Below are 26648 nucleotides of genomic sequence, written 5' to 3'. Positions count from 1 at the left end.
TTGCTTTGGTGTTTCAAGAATAAAGCCTTAAAAGAAGCAGTAGACATCACTGGCTAAACTTCTTCAGGGAACTTGCAAAGGACCCTTACAGCCCCAAGCTGTTAAATTATTTATTTTGGGATGTCTGAAATGGAAATAAGACTGGAGATTTTCTGAGCGCATATTAGGACAGATAAGATCATGTTAGAAAGCAACATTTGTTTGCTAAAGCCCGAAATTCTCTGCTCACTGATATTAATTCAATCTTCTCTCACAAACATTATTTATCCTGCCAGGGACCAGGACTTATTGGGCAGTAAACCAGGGCTCAGTAGTTTATATGCCTGTCAACAAAAAAAATAAATAAAAAACACTTGTCATTAATCTGCACAGCCAAAAATTCCTAATTTATGAGGATGCTGAGTGATCGAGGCAAGGGTGTGTAACAAAAGCCTTAAGAGAAAGCAGATAAAAAAGGAAGAAAAAAGGTAGCAATGACATAATGCACTGGAGAGCAGCTTTCCAAAAGGAGAGGGGGCAAGGATTCATTTTACAATGCTTGTTCCATCCTGTGCCGAATAATCCGAAAGCACCTACATTTCCAAGTATTGCATGTTTCATATGCTGGAAGCATCACAAAGCATCCTTCATCAGCCTGGCCTTTTGGCAGTTCTCCTTCTCCAAATGCAAATGCTACATCTGGAAGAGGCAGGAATCCTCTCTCCTGCCTGAAAGCCTCCTTTTATCTCCCGTCCTCTGCAGAACTCCTACTTCTTGCAACCGCTCGCTCCGACATACTGCTTTATTGAAGGGCTTCAAGGCTTTCTCCTCGGCTGCTGAACGCCTGCCTCTGCTTCAAGCCCCAGCTCACCTCGAGAGCCCGCTCCAGAGCGGGGCAGCCTGCCAGCCTTCAGCCGAGCAGCTGCGGAACACCCCCCTCCCCAGCACACGCACGGCAGATACAGATGAGCACCAAAACGATAGCAGTGACGATCAACAGAAGCTTATTTGTCAGGCCTGGCAAGAAGAGCAGCTCATTAGCTGGTGTGGCCTGTGCAGTTCAGCCGCCGGGGGTTCCTCCTCCCCCCAGGGGATGACACTGATGCATCACGAACATGACTAACGTTGTTAGCGCACGTCCAACAGAGCCGGGCTTTGTGCATTGAGGCGGCCTGGGAAACAATAAGATACTTTTCTACTGACCTCTCGCTGGAAGAGTTTAAAGCTGCTCGCAGGGATGTGAACGACTCTTGCAGCTTTCCCTAGCTGCCCCCGGCCCCTTGCTTCTTTATAAAGATGTGTGTTGAGGTGAGGAATTAACCCAGGCACAGCAGGATGCCCAGCACCCACGTTACTGGCTAGGGGGACAGCAGAGGTTAGGTACAAGAAGAACCTTATTATTGGGACAGCAGAAAGGAAAGCCCTCGGTTTCGCTACCCACATGCCTCCCCAAATTTGGGAGATATGTTGCTAAAAAGTCTGTCCCATAAAAAGCAATGCAAACCACTGGTGCTGTGTACTGATCCCCGATACAGAGTAAAAGCTCCCCCTGTTGCTGTAGATGGATACCTACCTTGTGGCTACCCCTGTCTTCAGGGGGTTGGTGACAGCCCTACAGCCCGCTTTCTGTTCCTAAATTCAGAATATCTGAAATCATTCACACCTGGGGTGAAAATTTCACTGTGCCATCCCTGGTGCCAGTGCTGTGCCCGGTCTTTTTCACTGTGAAATCCTCCCTGCCCTTCTATTAAGCAAATATTCACAATGCCCTACGTGAGCTTTGCACCCGGGGTTGCTCATTAATGCACCCACGAGCCCTTTGTTGCTCGCCAGATGTGGGGAGGGGAGGAAGGGATCTGCCACGTGACGGATGCTGTCCCAGAGCTGCTCAATGGAAGAGCAGGCAGGGGGGACACCGCAGCACCATGTGCAGCAGGTCCGGCCCCAGCCATGCTGGGACCCCACCCAGCGACCTGAACGCTGCTGCAGAAGGGGTCACCTGCAAAGCCTGCTGGCACACGCCTCCGTACACGTCTGTCCACTCTCCAGCCATCCTGCTGCTCAGCAGAGCTGATGAAAATTATCCGAATTTTGGGACCGCATTTCAACAGGAACCCGGAGAATCATTTTTAGTAAAGCACTTTAATGAAAACTCCACTTTCAGCCAGATTTAGAGAATAATCAACATCTCCATAAATCCTGCATCCTGATGAAAATGAGACTAATTTCATCTTAACTTCCTCACAAACTTGAATCAAGTACCCTAGCAAGAGAGGACAACGCTGGTGAGGATCTGCTCGTAGAAAAATGACCGAGCAACCTAACCAATGGGGAGCAACAGAGATGGCAACACTGCTAATTCACCAGTGAACCTCAACAGATTCAAGTCTCCAGCAAACTCTGTCTCTGGTAAAAGTCATTCACACTTCATTCCCAGCACACTTGGATGGGAAAGGAAAAGGTTTATCTGTTAGATACGGTGCCCCTTCAGCCCTGCCGCCCTGACCCCGCAGTTGTTGCACTGGGTCTCCTCTCATAAAGTGAAATACAGATATTTTGGCCCCCAGCATCCAACATCTTCTTTTATATTCTCAAGCACTAGGTATCTCAGGTTACTAGTGATTTTTTGCGGTGGTTCCCAAATGAGCCTGAACTGCTCTGATTTTTCAAGCCCACAAGACTGTAATTGAAAGCAAATGTAATCAGACATATACAATGTTCTGAGGTTCACCACAGTGCATTGCAGTCAGCATTACTGGAGTGGCTATTAAAACTTCTTGGAGCTGGGAAGCAAATACAGCTTGCAAGAATCCAGCAAATAACCAGCATTTATTAGATTAGGCTAAAGTATTGCAAAGCCACAGTCAATCCTCTATTCAGAATATATCTGAGGGCTGTTTAAACGAACATCTTTCCTAGCTTAGGCCAATTGTTTTAAGAGCTGTGAATGGGAAGACGGGAAGAATTCTACTTTTAACACACACAAAAAAAAATCTGCAATCCTTACATCAGTGTAAATCTCAAATAGCCCATTACTGTCAGCAGGGTCGTTCCAATCAAACTCGGGTGTAACTGGAAAAAGAAGGTTGCTCAAACACAAAGGGCATCTTTGAACCCAGATACGCTGCTCTCGCTGGAGATAAGCAGTAGCAAATCCCTTCCATAAACCTCCTAAACAAAAATGCAAGCATTAAAAGGGGTGGGGGGAGGCTTTTAATTGAATTCCCACTGGCTCTCGAGTCTACACTTAAAAGCAAGTACAGGGTTATCTGTGAAATTTCAATTAAATCAAAGGCTTTGATAACATGATAAGTCACTCCGGAGTTTGGAGTCAAAACATGTTGTTATTTGATCCTCTGCTTGTGTTTCTGGGAACAGCACGCCTGAAAGACAGTCAGCTGCAGACAAGTCAAGAAGATGGAAAGGGTGGAAATGAATCTACCGATAGATCATCGTGTCTCCTCCAGCCACAGCCACTTGAGGTCTGGTATTTTTTACGCAAACTCAGGCCTAATGAAGGAACTCCATCACCTCAAGAGACAGAAGGACAGGGCAAATCAGATCATCTGGGATGCATGCAGCTCTCCAGGGCAGGGTTCCCTACTGCCAGAAATGTCTTTGCTTTCCAGGCTTGCTACAAACAAGATTTTAAACAGCAACAGCATTGACAGCCGAATGCAAAACTCTGTGGACGTGATACGCCAGCACCTGTCTATGCAACTAAACGGACTTCCAGCTCAGATTCTTCTGGTGGCAAGGGGTGAATGGGTGAAGCACGGTGCACAAGAACTGTCTAACAAGCTGTTATGATACGGCTAAGCCAGAAAGCAAGCCTAGGTCTACTGCTACCTCAAAGCACGAGGAAGGGGCTCTCCAGAGAGACCTGCCTGGCTTTACCTCTCTCTCTGCGCACTCTGATTCCTAATGTTTCTTCCTCTCTCTTCAATGGCAACTGCTGGATGCTAAGGGCAGTACCAGAGACTCTCAGAGTTTAAAGTCCTGCTTACCAAGGAACGTCACCTCTACTTGATATGCTCCACCTTAAATAAATTTGAAATGTCACATCCATCCGCCCTGTATTACACAGCATTATGAAACATTTTAAGCAACACCTTCCCTTGTTATATATAGCACAGAGTGCACGGCCTGATAAAGCCCTATCAAATTTAGTGAAATGTCTTACATCGCCCCCAGCCAGTTCAGAATTGCATATATGGTTACACTAGGCACGTGTGCAAGAGAAAAACACTTTTTATAACCTGTGAGGCTACTCATTTGCAACAGTGTTGAAAATAAAGGGAGTCTCCAGATAAGCAGTGTCAAAATTACACAGCAATCAACAATAGGAAGCGCAAAGCAGTGAAAAGTCTCATCCGACCCCAGGCGCCACTGGGGGATAATTCATCACCCTGGCAGCAAACACCCCATTGAGCACGTCTGTCCCTACTGCTCTCCTCCTCGGAGTGGAAAAAGATCTTCATTAAACAATAGTCCAACGATATTAAATATAGACAGGGCAATGACAAGCTGGATTCTTCTCCATTCTATAATTACATTTATAACACAAGCTGTCTATTCTCGTATTTTAGAGACGTGACACACAGAGAACAAGATCAGCTATATTCAATTCTGTTATGTTAGTGGAAAGAAATCCCCACCCCATCTCCTCCTGCCTGGCAGGTCATGAGTCAACGGTGACAGATACCCCAGTGTGTGCAATTAACCTGCTAGCAGGGGCTCCCTGAGGAACAATAAACGGAGATAAGACAAGGAAGTACCCATCCCTCTTCCTCTCCTCAGTTCTAGGCCCATCCCCAAAGCACAGCAGCACCAGATGCTTCTCTCCTGCATGGACCTAAACATCTCTCATGGGCTTATCAACATTGACAATTCAGGCCTAGGGGCTGCCCCTATTCTGGGGTGTCAAACCAAGCGTCGCCAGCCTTCAAACAAATGCTTTCAGAAGATCTTGTTTCACTGAGTCAAACATTTCCAGAAGTGAGGGCCCAAGGATAACGGGAGTCCAAATTTCCTCACAATGAGCTTGATAACCTCTGAAACCACTTACTTTGCTTCTGCTCCAATCCTGCTTCATTCTTCATTGCCAGATGAATAAATTTCTTCTTTTGCCTCCCTAACTGGTTTTGAACATAGAAGCACCAGCAGAACAGGCTTTCCTGACAGGTTTTGGAAGTAATGTTTCTTCCAAATGGTCTAAAATCAAAATATTTTTGTAACTGATCATGTCTAGAATTATACTGCAGGAGGAACAGGGTTTATTTACCAGAATCAAATCCTCTTAGCAAATTCTCTGAAAGTGTACATCTGCAATCATGCTGTAGATACAGCCAGGAGACGTAAGAGGCCTTTCCAATGTCACCAAATAAATAAATGAGACAAAAAGGAGCAGACTTCCAAACCCCCGTAATTAACCACTGAACTTCATTTCTCTGGACAGAAGGAATTTAATGGGTTAAGTTAATAAGTAAACTACTACTTTCTAATCTACAAAATAGGCATTGGCAAATTGTCAGCAGTGATTGTTCCTTTAGGATATGAGGAAAAATTACCGGACAGGAAAAAGGCACTCGAGCCAACAGGCCTGGCATTTAGTTTTTCTAAAGGCAATGTCTGCTTTCCGAAATACCTCCTCAGTCCCAACAATTTTATAGAGAAAGGAAAAAAAAGTCTCTATTTTGTGTTGATAACCTGTAAACCTTTGCTAATCCTGACACTACTGCTGTTCTTGATCCCAGCAAGCCAGTTCCCGGTACCACCAGTCAAGTAGGAGCCTGGTGGCAACACTCCCACCTCAGTCGCATTCTGAAGCATCCAGAGTAAGTCTGGTTATTCTAAATCCATCCCGTGCCCATGACAGCACGCCACTTTTAAACCCTGCAGCGTGGTCATAACCAATCCAGGCAAAAGCTATTTATGTCCGCTTGGCCACCACTGCCAAGTGTTAGTGCATTAATCTGTCTTTGCTCCTCTCAGCCCTGTGTCCTTTCACAGTCAGATCTACAAAGCATGAGCAAATCCAAGTGTGATATTCATGGCAAGGAATAAAATTCTTGCTGTACAGTAACAGCAATAACGTATGCTATTCCAACTACCATTCTTCTACATCTTTTTTTTTTTGTGGTTGCTGAATCTATTTCATTTAACATGCATTATGCTTTCCCCCAGGTTTATTGTTTGATATTTATCTACATGTAACCTCTCTTTTCATTTTTTGGCCAGGTAGCAAAAAGATTCAAATCACGTCTCAGAGAGGCTGCATTATTTGCTGGTATCATTGACACTGCTGCCAGTAGCAAATTTCAATACCCTCCATTTGAAATTCCAGCCTAAATCACTCATATGTTGTCAACAAAAGGGGAATTTCCCATGTGAAAGAGGATGTGTAATGCATCTGTTAGTTTTTTGATTTTTGTTTTGTTTTGTTTCGTCTTCCGTACCTAGAGACTACTCCATCCCTGCGTTGGCGTAGTTTATTTGAGACAGCAATCTCCAAGTGGGACCTTCTCTAAGACCCTGGAAGCAGGCAGCATGAAAGGCAGTGTGCACTCTCTGGGCATCTGACAATAACTGGGTCGCAGAGCAGGAGCTCCTGCTCCCCAGGACAGAGAGACATGCCAGGAATCAGCCACACTTCACTCCGGCGTTTCTGGGGCACCAGACTGCCTCCCCTCTCAACCCCAGACTTTTACAATCCCACGCTATGGGCAGCATATTGTAGAGCACTTCTGTGACTTAGAAACCCAAGAAACATTTTCACAACAAATTTAGGGGCTGAGGCCAAATATTTTGAGATAAACACAACTCTAAAACAAGCACCTTTGAAAAAGTAAACACAGGTGCTCTACTAAAATGATACTCAAAGAGCTCTGGCACCTCGTTCCTACTGAAATCAGTGAGAGCCGGACGACTGATTGGGAGTAGCCAGCAAGGCTCTTGGCAAACTCAGCCAAACAGGTTATTACATCCTTAGCTACTTAAATCTCAGTGAAGGTGATTAAGTCGTTTTTGAAAATGCGAAACTTTTCTTCCCTTCAGAACAATGGGTCTTAACTGCCTTATCTTCACGTAAACCGTTCTCAGAAAAATATCAGATATTTTTTTAAATCTTTTTTCCTGTTCTGTGTAATATGATTTACTTCCCAGATGATAAATCATATCAAAGTACTACTTCCATCATGTTCTGATTTTGCATTTCTTAGGAAAATTAATTTCCATTCTGCATCTCTCAAGTGGAATGAATTTTCCTAACAAAATGCGTTCAATGAGCAGTCACAGTACCATCGCCAAGTGCGCACTGTAATACTGACTGTCATAAAGCGGTGCTGACTACATTCCTAACTGATGTGAAAATTATCTTTACTGTGAGCCCTGTAAGAATGATCAATTGCAAAGAAATCAGAATAGATATTCCCCAGGTGAAAAACCTGCCTCCTCTATCAATAGTTATTACAGGGCAGATCAGAGGACATTTACGAAACAGGAATAGTCGTCCATAAACACAATCAAAATAATGAAATAATGGGTAGAAAATAGTCTGTCAGGGAACTGTGCTTTAGCACTAGTAGCCTTACAAACTAAAACTTGGTAAATGTATTACCCTGGCAATTTCCTTCCAGAGTCCTTACCAGAAGTTTGTAATATGTGAAGAATAAAAGGAGAATCCAGCTTGCATTTCCAAGTTACTGCCTAGCATCTGGGTATCTGAATGTTATACCAGTATTTATTTATATGATGGACATCAAACAGTAAGGCCCATGGCTACAGACCACAATAAAGCATTTCTGTACTTCAGTAAAGGGACCATCATCATTACATGCATTCTCTGCATCAACCCTCATAATAATATGTTGTATACTTAAGAAGTTCCCTAGTTTGCCTGGGTTTGCATATTGTTTGAAAATCACTTTATGATTCTTACAGGAAAATATTCTCAGATAATAAACACTGCTTTAAATTCAGTTGTTAATATTACTATTGGTGGTTTTAAAAAAAACTCTTTTGAGCCTGCATGAATTTCTGCAGAGGGAGTACTGGGGAACTAAGCCTTTGGATCTTGGTCTGCTTTTGATACTGGATGAAGACCCAGAAAGGAAAAGTGAACTCTCATACGGACAGCCGGGCTCTGATATTTTGAACCAAACAGCAAAAATACCCTAAGAGCAGTAAACCATATGCTATGTCTATTTGATTAATACTACTCTTCGGGTATTTATGTTATTTTTAGTAAAAAAGAATAATTTAAAAAATGGTTTCTGAGATTTTGTTTGTTGACTGTGAGCCCTGGCCTGACCTCAGCCTTGAATCCAAATCCCCAGTAGAAGTCTGAAATTAATCCACCTCTGGCTTAGTTATTAGTAATTATAATTATTAACAGAAGTGTCCAGTAAATGAATGGCTTTCAGTGACATGGTGTTTTAATGTAGAATACTGGAAAAATAAAAAATAAAAAACACTTTCCACTTTCTTCTTACTTTACGATAACTTTTCCTGTAGCAATACAGGATCTGGTCTTTACATGAGCGTGGTAAAAGACACAAGCCCAGCCATTTGCTCAAATGTTAAATTTCCATGTCACAAATCTAAGCACTTGAAAACTTCTCCTCCTGTACCAGAGATCATGGTTCAAGGTTTTCACCTAATCCATGGAGCAGAGCAAGAGCAGCAGCAGCAGCAAACCCTTCAGGTGCCCTGAGTTCCAAGCCCTGCTGTGCACATCCATGCTCCCAACACATGCCAGCTCCCTTACAAAAGACAGGTTTTCACCACATGAAAATGGTCTGAGAGAGCTCCCAGACTATCTCCCAGAGGGATTTAGTGTCCTCCGATGGTCTCCCCCATGCTGCATGAAGGGAACCTGCTGGTGTGAGCTACCTGACCCAGCTGTAGCACCGCTGTAGACACAGCCCAGCTTCACCAGCAGGAGCAGACTCAGCAGACCATCAACTGGGTCATACGTTGTGATCTCTTGTGACATCTCTCCGGCTATCTGCCTGCGAGCTGCTGTACAAGGAAGAGGTTTAATGGTGTTGAACGGCATACCTTCTGCCTGTTGTCACAGGGCTCGAAAGCCTGGATCATCACCAGAACAGGAAAGAGATAACCTAAGCAGCAAAGCCAACCGAACAAACTGGCTACATCCTAACAGTGTTGGGAAACCCCATCTTTTATTATAGCTGGATTGCTGCTCAGCGCTGTGGGAAGTCGGAGCACAGCAGTAGTAGGAAATGACCCTGCAGGGAGCAGCCTGCAAGCCAAACGAGGCGCAACGCGGACAGCACCGAACGCAGAAGCAGCGAGGACCAGCAGGGCTGGCGAGGAGTTATAAGGAACAACTTAGGAACTCATTTGTAAAAGTGCTGCAGACGCTACAGGGAAATGACAGTTTCTTTCAGGACAGCAGGAACAGAAGTGAAGGGCACAAATTCACGACTGAATTACTGCAGGAACACGTAAGTTATTGTACGTGCATCATCGTGAGTCGTGGCTCAGCAACTAAGGGCATGGAGACCTCTCAGCAATCCCAGCTGTGAGGTAAACCAGGGGGGTTTTGCCTCCTCCCTTGAAGTTTAAGCTTCCATGTTCTTCTGACTGGAAGCACATGCTCAATCCCTGACCTGCTGACATGCAATATCCCAATTGACTCTCGAGGCTCATCAACCCCAATGCCCACGGGATTAAGGTCACACTCCTGAAAATTAGCTAACGGAACTGCATGTCAGGCTTTGTTTTAGGAGGCTGAGGTTCTGCAGAAAACCAGAGCAGGTGATCACAAAACTAAAGACCATTTCATGGTGAGCCAGGGGAAGACGTGAAGACGGCACAAACATCCCTTGGTGGCCGAGTCCCTCAGTTGACGGTATTTATTCTCCTTTAACGCAGGCAGCTGAATGCCATGTGTCTGCTGACTCATCACTACGCGAACAATCGCTGCACTGAGGGCTAAAAGAAGCAGCTGAAGAAAGATAAAATAATCACAGTAGTCTAGATGCTGCCTCCAGGCTACCTTGCTCCCCGCAGTGAGATGAATGGGGCAGCGAACGAGGTCCAGGGCAGACTGATTTCACAGGGCTCAGGCAGAGCTGGAGGGGCTTGGTAGAGGAGAAACCGAAGGAATGAAGCAGGGATTTCTCTTGGTTGACCGCACTCCTTCATGCAGTGGCTGCTGGGCTGAGAATCTCCCTGGAGGTGTCCCTCTCCCGGACCCTACACAGAGGTCCAGCAAGCCCCATACCTCTTCCCTCCCCTCTCAGTTCACAGAAGAAAAACACTAAGATGTTTCCATTGGCTTTTACATCATCTTTTTGTAGAGACTAATCTTCAGTTTCAACAATACATCTTTTGTGAAGCACTCCCAACAGAAACCTTAGACACCTTCCCTAAGATCTGTTTGCTTACAGAAGACGAGGTAGGATTTGTTTAAACCCAGCTAGATTAATGTCTTGCAGACATTAGTGAAGTGAGATTTAATCAGGTTATTGCTCTACATTTTCCAGGGAAATAAATCACACTTATTACTAGGTTGGAATCAGATGCAAGGCTCGGGCTGAGAAAATTTAGTCTATTTTGTTTTTCCTGGGGGGAGCAAATGGGTAACTTGAAAATTGCTGCAAGGCTATTGAACAGGGTGCTCAGCAAAAGGCTCTCAACAACATATAGGAAGAAAAAAAGAAAGAAAGCCATCATGGCTAGAGCTAGTCTGGGGGTTGGCCTTGATCCCCATTCCCTGCCTTGCAGAGATCCAATCCTGACACCGTTTTACTCAGGCCTAACTCTGTAAGCCCTATATCAGCACAGAAAGCAGGCAGGAGTGTTAAAAAGAATTTAATACAGATTTCTGAGGTCTATTTGGGTTCCTCTAGGTGACCTCTACTGTAACCCTGGAGATCTTACTCTTCTTCTGGGGGTCTGTTGCTGCCCAGGACATACGGATGTCTCCTTGCATGAGATGGGTGTTGTGGGATCAAGCAACCTTTGCAAACCTTACAAACCTTAAATGGAAGCTCTGACAGTCAGTAGGTCCCAGAGTGTAGGCATATCCTGCTGCAATACTTTCTAAGTTTGCAGTAGGTGTTTAGCAATGAACATACAACTTCACTTTATCTGCTCGCCCCAGAAATTTCTCTAAAGTAAGCCTAGCTAGAAAAAAATTAAAAAGAACAGCTCTTTTTTCAGACCTTTGATTTTAAAGCTGTTCCTTTTATCATTCACAAACAAAAAGAATGCTCTCAGCTGTGCTGGCAGTACTTTCTTCAGTACAAATGCCAACATGTGGCATTAAACAAAACCACATACGTGCATGAGACAAAGTTTGGGAAATCAAACTGTAAATGTCCTCTCCTCCACATGAGCACTGGAGTTACAGGTCTAACCCAAAGACAGCAGAATTCAATACAAATTCTGCTAACTACAGGTTCTGCATGCACTGAAGTGGCCAAAACCTCCAAAAAGCTTTATACCCATTTCTCATTAGCAAGGGGCTGTGCTAACATTGGTGAAACCAATGTATGGAAACACAGCCTGCAATTAAGTTTCAAATTATGCAACAAAGCAGCACAAAACACAATGGGACCGAGTCAAAATATTAGAGGAGCACAACAAAATATATCCTAATCCATATACAGGAGAAAAGGAAATATTAGGGAAGGCAGTACAGTTGCTTGTAAATACCCTCTTGCCAACGCTTTCCCTCAATTAATTAGTCCTCCAAACCCTGACAGTATCAGCATGAATCAGCCTGTCCATTTCAAGGTAAAGGCTAAGATTCTGTTTTGTGTTCAATGGAAACTCTTTTCCCAGCCTTTTCTTAGTTTCCTGCTTAGAAAGAATAGGCTCTCCAGAGACGATTTTGGATCTGGACCACAATCTTGCTCCCTTCAGATAACTAAGTATCTCTGGGCAGGAGTACATTTAAAGAAGCAGCTGGTAATTATTAGCGGTGTGCTTACTGGCAGGATTTCCCCCTGCTGCTGAGCCAATGCTTTTGGGAACTGAATGAGTCTTTGGTGATAATTATCAGGCAAAACCCGCAAGCCAGGGGAGGTTCCCTCATTAGAACTATCAACAAGAAACAATGCAAAAGTGGGCAGAGGACGGCTGAACAATGTGTCTGAGGGTTGCTTGACTCCTCTGTCCTCCACACACCTGATGTGGTTGTATGTGATTGCTGTAATTGACAGTCATTTTCTAAGGCAGTGCTTGGAAGCTGTTCCCACACCTACAGCAGCAATAAAAGCAAATGACCTTCAGCTTCTCTCTAGCTAATCAAAAAGAACTGAGCACCATTGGAAATCCCTGAGGCACTTACTCTTTTGGAGGGTTAAGGTCTTCTGGGCGAGCCTCAAAGAACCTGAAGACTTCATCGCACTGTGAAATGTGAGGAGGAAGCCGAACCAGTGCCTGCAAAGGAAAACAAGAGGGAGAAACACTCAGAAAAATCAAGTTAAAAACATGTTCTCAAACATCTAAACTACTAAGCAAGAGGAGGCAAAACATTCTTGGCAGGAGGAAGGAAATAGAAAAGGAAAGCATCGTGCCCAGCTACTTCACTTAGAAGAAAGGCAAGAGCATGTCTTGAATGTAAATGTCAAGTAGGGCGTGATGAATTTACATAAGTGATGGCACCTAGAGTTGGCCGATGTTATTTTTTGCCATGTGTACAAGAACAGAACTTGTTCCACATCCGCAAAACCATTATACTCAAAAGATAAGTGCTCTGTGGCAGGGCTGTTCTGTGACAGGTTTGCATAGAACCTCAGACAACGAGGCTGGGGCTTACAGGCTCTATGTCAATGCACACAAATTCAAGCAGTGAAAATCTGCAGACTCAACATCCACTAATACAAGGGATTAATGATCCCCATAAAGCTTTCTGTCAACAGAAAAGGCAGAGTTTGCTTAAAAAAAAATCATCAAATAAAACACAATGATTTGCTCCAAACTTGAGAGGAAAGGAATTTGATTGTCTGAAAAAAATAATAAATAAATAAAGCATGAAGGCTACTTCTGCACAAAGAAGGTTTCACTGCAGTGCATCCTGGCTAACAATGCCCATACGCTCTGCAAGGTACAGATATGCAGCGTTTGTCACACTCAGCAATACTGAGTGCAATCTGGGAGGGAACCACATTATGTATCAGTGTGTTGGAAACAAGCGAGCCAAGCACACGAGGCAGAAACATGCTATGAATTTGTTGCTCAGGCTCTAGAGCCTGCCAGTGCCAAAAGAAGCCACATAGCTGCTCACAAAGAGACAGGAGAGCAGCTCTAGGTGTCATGATTCTCAGATTTATTCCAGAAGTGGCCAGCAGGAGAGAAGAGGCTGGAGTTAACCTCCTCCTGTGCTGAGTTACGTTGAAAATAGGCCATGGGTTAAATATAGACCGAGCTTCTTAGAGGTCCTGTAAACCTGTTTGACAAAATGAGATTGTCTGGCTCATCTGCTACGTGAAAGTAGGACAAACAATCTTGGAAGATGGATGAAAAACTACACCAGAGCTAAATGAAGGTGCATTAGGGCAAACTGGTTATACTAACCCATGAGATATCTGATTTATCTTGGTCAGACACTCAAGAAGGCCCAGCCAAAGCATGAAGGCAGGACAGGACAGTCTGTTAACCAACCTCATGTCCGATTTTAACCAAGCTTAAGAAGCGAAGAAATCTGTTCCCAAGACCACTCCTGCTTAGAGACATCAAGGAAAATAGCTTAAAAAAATATAATCCTGCTCTGAAACTGTGGGTCTCCGGTATTAGGTGACCTGGTCCTGTTTTTACATGGTCTGAAATTGCAAGCCAAGTGCTTCCAGACCTCCAGCTCACCTTTCTTGGCTGAGGGATGTTATGAAAATGCAGGGAAAATTCATCTAGTATCAGCAAGCCGGTGAAGAACGAGACACTGGCCTTTGGTCATGTGCAATTGTGCTATTGAGCAGAAAAAAAAATACCCTGTAACGAGGAAGCAGAATCAGCTGCAGAAGCTTGGCACTACCTGGAGGGTCCAAGTGCTGTGGCATGCTTACAGAGCACTGCTGGTTCCTGCACTAATGCATGATGAAATATAACAGATGGAAAACTAAAGTCGTTTATTTTGAATGAAGGGCGCCTTAGTTCGCACTGCTATCCACTCAGTCTTGCTGTCTTGCCTAAAAACATAACAAAGGTGTGAGCTCTCTGCCCTTATTCCCAGTGTGTATAAACACAGGCATCCTGCTGGCAAAGGAAGACTAACACTGGAAGTCAGTAGCTGCCCGGGAATAGTAACAATTATGGCATGTTGAAAGAGAAAGAGAAACGCCTCACCAGCAAAGACACAACAAGGACACAAACATTAAAGTGTGTTTTATTCAGCTGCACCCCAAGCAGGAGAGACTTATAGAGGAATAATGCCACTAACAAACGGTGTAAGGGGGCTGAGATTTAGCGATGGCTCTATTACTAACACCCTTCTCGGTTTGGGCAGGTTACTTAACCTCCTTCCATGAAATTCAGCGGGGATTTATCTTCTGTTACCCATTTACAATGCTGAGCAATAACACTTACCTAATCTGCTGAAAGGTTATGAGGCTCAGACATTTAATATCTACAGTGTGTTTTGAAATCTCTAAGGGCTTGATCTTGTGCAGTCATTGGGGCAACAGCAAGCACTGCAAATGATACGTATCATTACTAGGGAAACATAAATACCCAAGTTATACCTATCGCAGGGGGTCCTGCACATCAGACACCTTCTCAAATAGTTGTCACTTCCCTACATGTTGCAGGTGTTTGCCCGTCCCAAAAAACAGGCTGCAGATGTCAATACTGAATTGGAGCACAGTGGGTTAGTGGGTTTTCAGTGACGTAGGAGCTTGGTAAGCTGCCGTGTAGATTTGGGTTTCTAAATCAACAGAAGCTTTAGGAAATCTGCCCCCCCTTGAACTGGTGGTCCCCTGTTTGGAAATCTCCAGGAGCACTAAGGGGAGCACTGTGGTCCTGCTAGGCCAGAGGGGGGTAACTGGAAAGCCCCTCCATGACTCCTGGCTTTCCCAGGGAGGTAGCAGAGGTCAAAAATCAAACAGCTGAGGCCGTTTCCAAACCCAGCCATCCTGCTCACCCACCCCAGCAACACGGTGGCCCTAGGGCAGGGCTGGCCCTCCCACTGCTGAATCACCTCCCAGAGTGCTGCAATTTTCAGCCCAGTGCACTGAGGTGAAATGAAAACCACCTGATCATAACTTGCCATTGCATGCTTTTGGGAGATCTCAGGTGTAAAGTCTGCAGCCAATCAATTTTTATTTGTTTTTAAAGAGCAAAACCCTAAGAAAGAGTAAGAAATGCCGAGAAAGTGCAAATGAGAGTGTAAAACCAACTAGAGTTGGTCTGTTTTGGACAGTGGCAGGGAGAAGCAATATTGTTTTGAGAAACAAACCTCTTCAGCAAACACACAACATCCACCTGTGATCAAGCCAAGCGCAAAGCCATTTCAGAGAGTGAACAAAAAGTTGAAGAGATGAGCAACACCACTGTTCCTCTGCAAGGGGAAAATACAAGTTTGGGCAGTTCCAGCAAACTGGCTTCAGGACAGAGCTGCAGCAAGCTGAAGGCAAGACTGTGGGGTCAAGGGAAGAAGGAAAAAGAGAAAGAGGAAAACAGATAGCGAAAAGAGGAAAAGGATAGGGATGTGACATTCTTCCTGGGACGTGGAAAACAGAGGTAAATGCACACAGCTACATACAGCAAGCTTCCAGAAACAGCAAGGAATTTGCACAGGAAAGGTGAAAGATAAAAAGTGCTAGTGAGAAGAATTCATCCTTGCAGCACTGCTAAGGATTATCAGTAACAGCAAGTTTCCTTGTTCGGCAGGCGAAGGCGGACGTGCACTGCCTAGACCTCAAATACTCTTTAGGAGATAGGCTTTTATGTGTTATTTCAGCCTGTAATGATGTCTGTCTCTCTATATTACAGGTTTCAGACAGTCTCGCAGAGCAGTGGATGATTCAAAAAGCTATTAGAAAAGCTTCCACGTCAGGCAGGGCGTTAGCAATCAGCCCTCTGCATCAGGCACGACCAATTCACCCTGCTCAGCTGCTGGCAGGCTGCTGCATGCCACGCACACACAGCATGCAAAGCACAGCACAGCACCGGCTGCAGGCAGGGTTGGCTGCTTAAGGTTACGCGGATAGCAAACAGCTCGGAGGGAATACATTACAGGTGGACGGCTTCACGAAATGCATGAGCACAGGTGAGAAAACACACAGTATGTAAATGTGCCTTGAATGCTGCATGTTGCATTTATGCATATACATTTATAAAGAAACCAGATGCACAGACATGACTCTATAGAGATATACAGCGCACGTGTAGGTGTGTGTGTGTATGCATACAAAGATATTCACCCCACTGAACTTTACGTATCTAAAACTGGGGACTGGTGTAACTGGTATAATCGTTAGTGGAAGACCAGCACCTTCAGGGGGTGATTTATCTGCCCCATCGTAGACATCTAGCTTTGGGTGGGGTGATCTCTCCCCACACACAGCCTGCTGAGGGAGTTCAGACACGTAGCTTCCCTAATGTTCTGCGGGGTTAAGCCCAGCTCACAGATACACGGAGACAGCTGACTACTGAATGCTTATGACTCCCTGACTTTTCGTATTAAGGATCCCGTTCTCAATTGCTTATCATTCTAATTAACGATAATTATTTGTGGCAGATGCTTGGGAATGGCCACGAGTTCAGCAAGAGGGAAGATGCAATTACAATAGTTCACTTCTCAGAACAGAGAAATAAGTTCTTTCACCTTTCTGTATTTGTTTTGTTGAGAGCTTCAAGTAAGCCCAAGCTTGAACCCCAAGAAATGAAGTGTGGAGGTTGGATGGCAAACAGTGACGGTCAGAGACTAGTGCGTGCTGGTGGCTCAGACAAGAGAAGTGGGGAGATGCAAGAATAAATAAAGAGCTGAGGAAGAAGAGAGGGTGTAATTTTGGAAGTAACTGGGACATAGAAGAGCCTCTGACATAAAAGGGCTGTAAGGCACCAGAAAGCAAGGCACTATACCAGGTACCGAGAGGGGCACTGCAAATGATTAACTCTCATGACTGCAGCTGGTCTAAACACACCGGCATTCTGAAATGTAGATAAAAATGAGAAATGAAGTTCAAAAGTTTTTCACTTAAACCCCTTCATTCTTGAATAGGACTAACTACTATTCCATTTTAATTCCGCACTAGCTTAGTTGTATGACGGAGAGAGACAGAAACGTCTGTGCATCTGTCTTGACAAGTTCAAGGATTAAACCTTGAAAAAGAGGCTGGACTGAGAGACCAAGAGGGAGGTAATTATGTTTTTTCCTTTTTGAAGTGTGGTCTCTCAAACTGTGAGCTTTAGTAAAAGAATGACCAATATTTCCTGGCACTGACGCAACTTGCTCATATAATTTTTATTTAGATGGCGTTCATATGGGTACTTAAACCTCCCTTTGGAAAAGCCCATAAGCTTCTACATAAGTACACCTTCTGTCAGGACAGCATAAAAGCGTGTGACAAATTCAAATATTTATGACAATGGGACTTCACATCTTGAAAGCTCCCCTGCACAAAGATGCTTCCCTCAGTTAGGACCAACAAACACAACGATGCAAGTCCGCAAATGCTGGCCTGAGTCTTCCTCGAGGGCTGAAGAAGGAGAGCGTGGTGGTTTGGTGACCCACTGACCTGAGAGGTCTTTCTTGAACACAGGATGATGCATACTGGACATGCACACAACAGAGGTGTGTGTGGGAGATGAAAAGCTTATTAAATAAAATGCCCCTAGCAAGGTGAGCCTATGAAGTTGTTCTTTCTTTCATATTGGTGACAACTTATTAAAAATTTAAGAAAACCAGGCCAAAGGAGCCCAGAAGACCTTAAATCTCACTAAACTAAATCCAAGCCTAGAGTTAAGAAGGAAATCATCCAGAGATATCAAGTCCAGTGGGCAGCACACGTTTACAAGCAAAATTCAGTTTGTTTGCTAACTTGCTCAGGTTACCACAAAGGACATCCAGACCCCGCACTTTCATGTTTATGGATGAGAAAAGCCCTGGAAATCTTCCCCTGTATGTCCCAGTCTGTTTTTCATTGCAACTTCAAAGCTTCTTGTGGCCTTAGCACAGACACTGGCCTAATTATCCCTGTGAAGCCATTTCTCTAAGCTGGTACACAGCCGTGAAGAACCAGACAGGCCCGAGGGGTCGGGAGGCTCATGCTGCAGGGAGCAGAGGTCTCAAGCCCTTGATGACCGACGCTTTCCGCAGAACTCCCCATTCTGCCCAGTCTCCCCTCAAACTCTCGGACGGCCTTTGCCTGCCTGTCACTGCTTCCATGCCCAGTGAAGGAACAAAACATCAAAACAGCCCAAGTCAGAGCTGCTTCTCAGCCATGCAAATCACCATGCTCTGTCAGAGACAGTCTGCAACAACAAAACAACAAATGGTCAAGCATTTGCACCACTCATTTGGCAGGGCCCATCTGTGCTTCACTTTTGCAGGGCAGGCTGGATAGAGAGTCCTCATCTGGCAAAAAAATCACCACAAACTTTGCATCTGAATCTGCCTCCCTCCTCTGCTTCCTCACAGACTGCAGTGGACTAAGCTCTATTGTCTCCTTTATTCATTTTACTATCCCACATCAGATTTTCTCCACCAACTTCACCTACATCATTCCAGCATCATTCTCCACATTTTTCAAAATTGAACATGTAGTCCGCCTACTCATTGTAGGACTAGCATAGGATGTAAGTTTTGCACCCTTATATGAGCAGGAATGAATCTCTCAGAATGATGTTCTTGCTCCACAGTTCCGTACAATTTTTCAAGAGTCCAAACATCTGCTGGAATGGGGAAAAAAGGCAGAAAACAGCTAATGCTGCCAAAGAGGTGGGCATGATCCTACTTGCAGGCCATGCACCAGCTTGGGGCTGGGGAGCCAGACATCTTGAGGAGGGAAAAACCCAGCAAGGAGGAAAGCAGCACTGGAAGTGCTGCAGTATCAGCGATCATGTCGGCAGCTGACGCCAAGACATACTCCTCAGAGGTGAGCGGCAGGGCACCTCTAGGCCGGCCGGGCCGGGGCTGTCTGGGCGCAGACAATGGGGTCCCAGATAAGCAGCTTCCAGCACGGGCAGCCCGGGGCAGGGGCTCCCCCCCAAGTAAATCGCTGCTTTCTCTGCCATGCATCTGCTGGGTGAACCCTGACATTCGTTCTCGCCGCTCACGTCGTGGGCAGTTCCTGTCTGAGGGAGGGAGGCTGGGGGTGCAGCGGGACCGTGCATATTTTAAAGCGAGACTTTTGGCCGTCGGCAGGAAGACAGCATGGTAATTGTCACACAGAGAGCCTGATCTCATGAGATAAGACTTTAACCACAGCTTCCTTGCCCGGGTGATGCAGATGGCAGGGGTTTCGCTGGGCCCTGTCACCACTGCCCCCCGCATGCCTCAGGCACTTCTGTGACCTCTTCTCAGTTGTGGATGAGCAAATGTCTGACTGGAGCAGTTCTCAGGAATGGTGGTTTTCCCTTCCACCTGCTCCTCTGGCTTTCTAAAAACGGAAAGAAAACCCCACGGGAAAGAAAAGAGGAAGTCTGGGGTTTAAATTACACACTGATGTGCTCAATACCTCTGCAAAAGCTGGGTATTGGTCTTGTGTAGAAATGACTTTTAATCTACTGTCAGAGGATTAATTATCATCAAAACATAAAGTCTAAGCTGGAAAGGAAAGATTAGGTCACTTAACCCTCTTCTCCACACAGCATGCTTTTCTGTCCTGCCATAAATTTCCAGACTTTCATTCATTATGAGAAACACCCCTGAAAGCCGCCAGCCCATCTCCAGTTCTACACAAACCCAAATTTTCCCTCCTGCAGCCCAGACGGGCAGGGAAAAGAAGAAAATGCCATCTTTGTTGTGCCTCTCTGCCTGCTGAACTCTCGCATTCATGAAGACTGAGGTAGAAATAAAATCCGCATTTATGTGAAGAGCCCTAGCAGGGCAGACTATGCTTATGGCCTTTTCTGATTAAACGAGGCACTGACGCAGTGTATACATTACGCTCAGCTGAGGATTGGCACAACAGCCACCACAGCAGTGCTGGCTAAGGGAGCAAAGAGCGGCCTCTGTTTTCACCTGCCCCGTCAGTCTCGGTGGTGCTTGGGCTGGACCATCCTTGCTTACAGAAGACCCTCCTTGTGATGGGCTCAGCACAGATGAAGCTCTTAGTAGTATCCATTGAGGACGGTGCCACACAGCTGGTGCCTGTGAGCCCCTCCAGCAGGGCTGCCAGCTGTCCCCCTGCTCTTACCCTGCAGTATTCATCGATGGGCTTCAGCCTCTTCACAGCTACATCTCGGACGTGGCTCCTCCGGAACAGGATCTTCCCTGCAGAGAGAACAGAGGACAGGGGAGGTTTAGGAGCATTACTGACCACTGGGGATAGCGCAATAGCAGAGAGCAGACACTGGCCGTAGCCATCAGTGCCCTGGGCGTGCAGTTGGGAGATGGGGTCTCATCCCCAGCTCCAGCTTCAGCCATCTGCAGTGCTGGTGGCCAGGCTTTGCAACCCCCTTGCACCCCTTGAAGGAGAAATGTCAGCTCTGGAGTGGTTTGTACAGCAGCAGCTTCACGTGGCTGCAGCCCCAATCATACAAAACATCACAGCACACTCGGTGTGAGCAGCAGATCCACTTCTGGTCATGGAAGCAAACTGCGGAGACACTGCAGGGGCAGGTCACAGAGGGGCAGGGGACAATAGCCGTTACGGCAAAGGGACTTTTTCTAATTTTATCCTGTAGGTAAAGTAAAAAAAAAAAAAGGCTCTCATTCAGTACTGACATTACCCTGGAGCAGACCAACACTAAGCTGTGACTCACTTCCACTTTGGTGCCGCTTTGGCATGCTGGTGCTGGAGCTCCATCTATGCCCCGTCCCTGCCCACCCAGCCTCCTCCCACCGCAGATGCTCCTGCCCCTGCACACAGGGGAGCCACACAGCCAGTACACAAGGAAATATTAGGCTGTTGGTGACGCAGACCTTATAAATCTACAGAGGGAAACCAAATAATAGAAGAAAAATAAACTTTTTTTTTATGTGAAAAAATAATAACCTCAGTGTCCTTAATGGATGACATTTCTGCAAGTCAGCTAAGACTAAATAAATAGCTGGGTTTTGTGTTAAACTGATTGTAACAAAGTTTATCAAAATAATCTAGGAGCTGAGTTTCCACACACACAAGGATGTCATAGAGCTAGTATTTTTTTGGCTTGAAGGGATTTTATCTTCGTGTCCTTTTTTGGTGGTTTTCTTCCCTTTTTCTTTTGTGCTGTATTTCTTTTAATGTATTGAGACAAGAATAAATTATACGTTCTCCTTGTGGTGGAAGAAAACAGTATCTGCCAGCATTATTTAATCCATGAAATGTCTATGTAAAAAAAATGCTGACATATATACCACCTCCTGCTTCAAACTTATTCTGCCAACAGGCAAATGAAATACTAATCCAGAGATCATGGGATAAGAAAATGGACTAGGAGATGAAATCAGACCCAAAATCCGAATATGTGGCTTTGATTTTGTCGTGATTACAGTAGTTGAGAGGTTAATGAAACCATAGCCTTTAACAGTCCAGTAGCAGAGGCTCTAAACCCTCCCAAACTCTGGCCCTTTTGGTTGCCTTTTCTCTTCACAACAGATAATCTGTAAAGCGTTAAAGCCTTTTGTTTCAGACAGGAGAAAGTAGTTTATCACAGTCCCTGAGATTTCAGGAGCAAAACTGGTCAAGTGGTTTGTTCTGTGAAGTAAGGTCATCATTTCAAAGGTGCCATAAATTTCTCTCTCTGGTTCCACGTGGTTATCTCACTACAAAGCTGGTGCTGAGCCACGCCTGCAGGATGTGATGCATGGTGGTAACAGAGCACAGAGGATGTGGGAAATCTGCAATAGGTGTCCAAGACATTCATCCGTGCTCGAGTGATTTAACAACGGCTGTGACATGTCCATCACCCTGCACTGCCTGTCCACGGACACATCAAAACCTTGCTGCTTTCTTGCTTCTAGCCCCAGTAAGTGGGGGGGAATTATCTGTACTTCCAAAACATTTCTTACTGTTTCTCCAGGATCACACTGTATTTGTAATGCATAACTGCAGTAAGCCTCTTTTTTTTTTTTTTTTCTGGGAGGGAGCATGGGGTATCTGTAGAGAACAGACTGCTTCCCTTCTCGGTGCTCCACAAATGCTGCTGTGGGAAATCCTTGCATTTCTTTGCAACTTTTATAAATACACTGCAAAGAAAAAGGGACATTTTGGAAATGTTCTCACTGTCTGGCTTTCCTGTTTTCAGTTCGTTCAAGCCACGAGTCAAAAGTAGAACCGGTGACCATATAAAAACATAAAGGAACCAAAGACTTAAACACATTAAAGATCCCCTGCAAATGCAATTCAGCTTTCCTAAAACGACAGTTTACAGGGAGGCCCAGTCTTCAAAGTAACATAATAAATGAAAGAGTCAGACATAAGAAACAAGATAAATATAATAAAGAACGTTATATTAAACACAGAGTACAAAAAAGACCCCAGGATATGATGAGTTCTCCTTCAGTCCTTAAATGGAGATGGAAAATATCAGGATGACTGTGGTGTTCATACGGAGCAAAGCCCAGGAGGTGCTTCCATTTTTATCCCTTCGCCAAAAAAAAGGAGACCTTCACTCCGCTATTGGAAGCTAGAAAAGGGTAGATGAGTGCTGTGGGGTAGATCTGCCCAGTCCATAGTATTAAGAACTGAGATCTGGAGAAGGCCAAATAGTTCAGATCTGTGTTGCCACACGAGGCAAGAAGAAAAACGAGGACAGTCAGCAGCACATCCTGCTGGTGGACAGTGAGGAGGGACCCTGACCATGCACATCCAAGGTAATTAGGATCATCCTGTTAACGAGATAAACAGAAAAATGGGAGGCAGACAGCAGAGCGGGGCACATGAAAGCCCCGAGCAAGGAAACCTCAGGGGGCAGGGGAAGGGTTCACCTCACGCAGCACTGAGGTGAAGCGGGAAGTCCTGGGGCGGCTGGTAAATGGAGGCCGGCCCGGGCAACTTCCTCGTGAGGGTGGAGTGCTGGTTTACGCACCGCTTGGCTTTTCCTCTGGGCAGTTTCCACATCTCTAAGGAAGGGACCTGATTCTGTGCGAGTACATACAGCGCTGCTTCCTTTCTCAGTGACAAAGTGAATTTTACTGCAGCTCTTTTAAACCTCCTCAGGCACCACGCCCCCGTTTTACAGAAGGCCGGGCGGCTTGTTCACCAGGCTGTAGCCCGGTGAGGAAGTGAATGGGAAGTCTCAGTCTCAGATGGGAAGCTACAGGCCGTGTGGGATGGCACGGCCTCATGCATGTATTTCACTTACTGAGGTGCCGGGCTTGGACCAGGCCAAAAGAGGTCTGCACGTACATTGGAAAGGACTCCAAGGAGAGCAGCACTGGGAATGAGAGACACGGGGAAGAAACAGGGCTCCAGTCCTGCTGCTAATGCAGGATGACAATATTTATTTTTATCCTTTTTTCTTTAAAGAAAATATTATTCCTAGGAAATTAATGTGGATAAGAGGCAAAGTATCAGGTTTAGCATTGCAGGGGACATCTTAAGTCATCCCTTCATCTCTCTGTGTGTATATAGATGTAGCCTTTAATTCCATGGCCACACACCTCTTCTCCCACAGGACCCCAGTTTCATCCTGTGTACAAAGTGGAAAGGATAAAGCTGTCCAGGAGACCATCTATCTGGCAGCTGCTAATTCTGCAAGCTTAAAGGTATCCTCTGAACATCACTTTATTTCTGCAGGACAGCACCAGGCAGGCCTAGACAGAGAAGCACCAGAGGTCTCCATAGGGATGCCTAGCAGGGGAGTCCAGGTTTTCCTCTCCAAGGAAGGGGGACAAATGCCATGCGGCTCCTACAGTCACAGCAGAGGTCCGCTGTCATAGCAGCCACTGCTCAAGACTGGTGGTTCGTAAGCTCTGAAATAGCCATGAAAACAAATCTCCTAATTACACCTTTCACTGCAAAGGAAAGGTGCTGGCCTTGAGACATTCTGTAGATGTCCTTCATGATCTTCCCAGCACTGCATCAGTGGCTCAGCCCCGAGCTGCCAGCATCGCTGCTTTTTGCAGCCAGGCAGGTGGGGGGACGCTTCAGCAGGGGCAGCAGAGAGGCAGGAAAGTTGATGTTCAGCTCCTTTCCAAATCTACCAGGGAATGAATCCACCTCTTACTCTCTGATTGCTGAGCTTGATTCTCCTCTCAAGGGATGTCTGGGTGATGGATTGACCAAAGGTTGTTCCATGCAAGGACAGCCTCTCTGTTGGAGGTTAGGAAGAACCCAAACACACTGCAAAAGGGACGATGAACAAATGCATATTCACATTTAATCTTCTACCTCAAGTACAGACAATCCACTTCAGAGGGCTCTACGTGAAGCAAACCATATGATAAATATCCAATGGACAGCCTGAATACTAATGGGTATGCTAAAAATACTGTAATGTCTCATCTGATGCATGTTTAAAAAGACATGTGCTGCCTCCAACTATAGAAGCTACAGCTGTGGGAGCTCCATCAGTCAGTCAGCTGTCTCCTAAAAGCAGGAAAGAGCTCTTGCTTTTGTGCATTTATGTTGTTACTGCTATTGTGCTCTTAATTCTCTCCTCGTTTTACCCGAGAACCTGAGTGATACCAGGCCTGTATGAGTACTGCCAAGCAATGTGTTCAACTTAAGATCAAATTCTCAAAGACAGTCTGCTTACAAGATGAGGTCAGACTCTTTTTGCAGTTACACTGGGGTTGCACCAGAGAGAGAGAAAAGAATTTAGTCCTAGTGCAGTTATAGCTTCTCCTTTTGGGCTAAGCAGCTTCCTCCACTGTGACTAACACCATTTCATGGCTAAAGTATTTTTATGAACGCTTTTACTCCTTACACATAGCTGCTCTTACTATTTTTACTCACCGAAGAAGCATAAATGTGCAATCAGATATGATTCCTCAACCCATTTACACTGTGAAATCCATCCCAGAGTCCTGCAAGTAAGCTCTCAGGTACCTGTCATGCAATGTAATTGCCAAATGGAGCACGTAAATATGCACTGCCACCTTGCAGTGTAAAATACGTAACCCAACAGTACAAGACTATGGGATAGAAGAACAATCTGACATTTTTCATGGACGTAGGTGTGATTATCATCCAGATGGCAATCTGACAATGGCCAAAAACGAGGTGTGTTCCTTACAAAATAATTTCACATGGGGATCCCAGTTTCCATGGATTGTTTCATCCATGATTTCCTGGAGTCAGGGAACCAGTGCCGAACATTGATGGCATTTACTCCTGACAAAGAAAGGGGAGGGAAATGATTCATACTGTTTCCACCGGTGGGAAGGGGAAGGACTTTCTTAACAAGCAGAAACTCATGACAGAGTCAGAACTGTTGGCTGAACTTGGCTGCCAAAGAGCCTCAGTTGATAACAGCCTTTGCTAATCAGCAGGAATTACTATGGAAGGTGACAAGAGGTGATGGAGACAGATGGAGCAACCAGGAAAGCCAACATAAGCAATAATAATATAGCTCTGAGATATGGGGGGGACAGAGGGTTTCCTTCTGTACTTGGATCCTGTTTTTAATGTGCAAAAGCTGCAACGTATAAGAAAATGACTGAGAAGCAATATAGGATGGAAAATAGCATGGCTTGATTATAAAAGAATATCACCAGGGAGAGAAATTTTCTTCCATTAGAACTGATACAGCAGAATATGCTCCTACACGAATAATAGGAGAAACTAAAGACAGGCAAGCGATGAGGCTGGACTGCCCACCAGCAAAGAGTTCCTACCTCTGAACCTGACTGCTTTCAGCTGTCTGCACAGTTGGCTACTTATCCCCTAGGATAACAGCACCAGCTCTGGAGCAACTCAGCTACTACAGCCTATGAGAGCTCAAGCACCAGGCACAGCTGGAAGAAGGAAAAAAGCTGTGAGCACTGATGCTGAAATTCAGGAGTGACAGATGGGGGCCACAGGGTGCAAATCTCAAGCTAACAGCTCTGTTACTGTTTGTACAGCGTTCTGCATAAGCCAAGAGCTACTTCATGTTGCTCTGTGTCCTGCTGCTATCACCCAAACAACCCGCTGCTCCTGTAATCTCTTCAGCTGCCCCAGCTGCACATCTCCCACCTCTCTAAAGCAAGGCAGAAATCATGATGCAGGCAAATTGTCCATCATTTGGTCTGGTATGGGCAGGCGAAAGTGCTGTGAAGTTGTCCTTTCATTTTTCATACTGTGGGATGGCTTCCTGTACATTATTGGTCTGCACACACCAGCAAACCCACAAAGACCCACTGCATGCTTAAAGCAACTTCACTGCCAGAGTACAACCAAGCAAAGCATCTGCCTCACACAAGAGGATCTCAACTTGAGCACTAGTCCCCAGATTCCTTAAAACTGAACTTCCCAGTCTGGGAATGGTTGCAAAGTGCTGGGCTGTTCATTCAGGGAGTGAAGTCTTCAGTTTCTGCAGTGCAATTGGTGCCTCCTCGAACTGCACAGCTCAGCCTCTCCAACATGGAAAGTGAACTCTTCTGTAATTACCGGCTGTCAGCG

General features: G+C 45.3%; 1 protein-coding gene across 2 annotated transcripts in view; it reads right to left on the bottom strand.

Moving 5' to 3' along the window:
- The window catches only part of SH3PXD2A (SH3 and PX domains 2A), a 252573-nt gene that overhangs the window by 133791 nt on the left and 92134 nt on the right, over positions 1–26648 (bottom strand). For both annotated transcript variants that reach the window (XM_035547572.2, XM_035547575.2), the window contains exons 4-5: positions 20313–20389; positions 12305–12396 (exon numbers count right to left, since the gene is read on the bottom strand). In XM_035547572.2, the coding sequence (XP_035403465.1) occupies positions 12305–12396; positions 20313–20389 (169 nt within the window). The remainder of the gene's footprint in view (positions 1–12304; positions 12397–20312; positions 20390–26648) is intronic.

Source organism: Cygnus atratus, chromosome 7 (assembly GCF_013377495.2).
Source record: "Cygnus atratus isolate AKBS03 ecotype Queensland, Australia chromosome 7, CAtr_DNAZoo_HiC_assembly, whole genome shotgun sequence".
Taxonomy (NCBI): Eukaryota; Metazoa; Chordata; class Aves; order Anseriformes; family Anatidae; genus Cygnus; species Cygnus atratus.
This window is presented reverse-complemented; position numbering and strand designations above follow the sequence as displayed.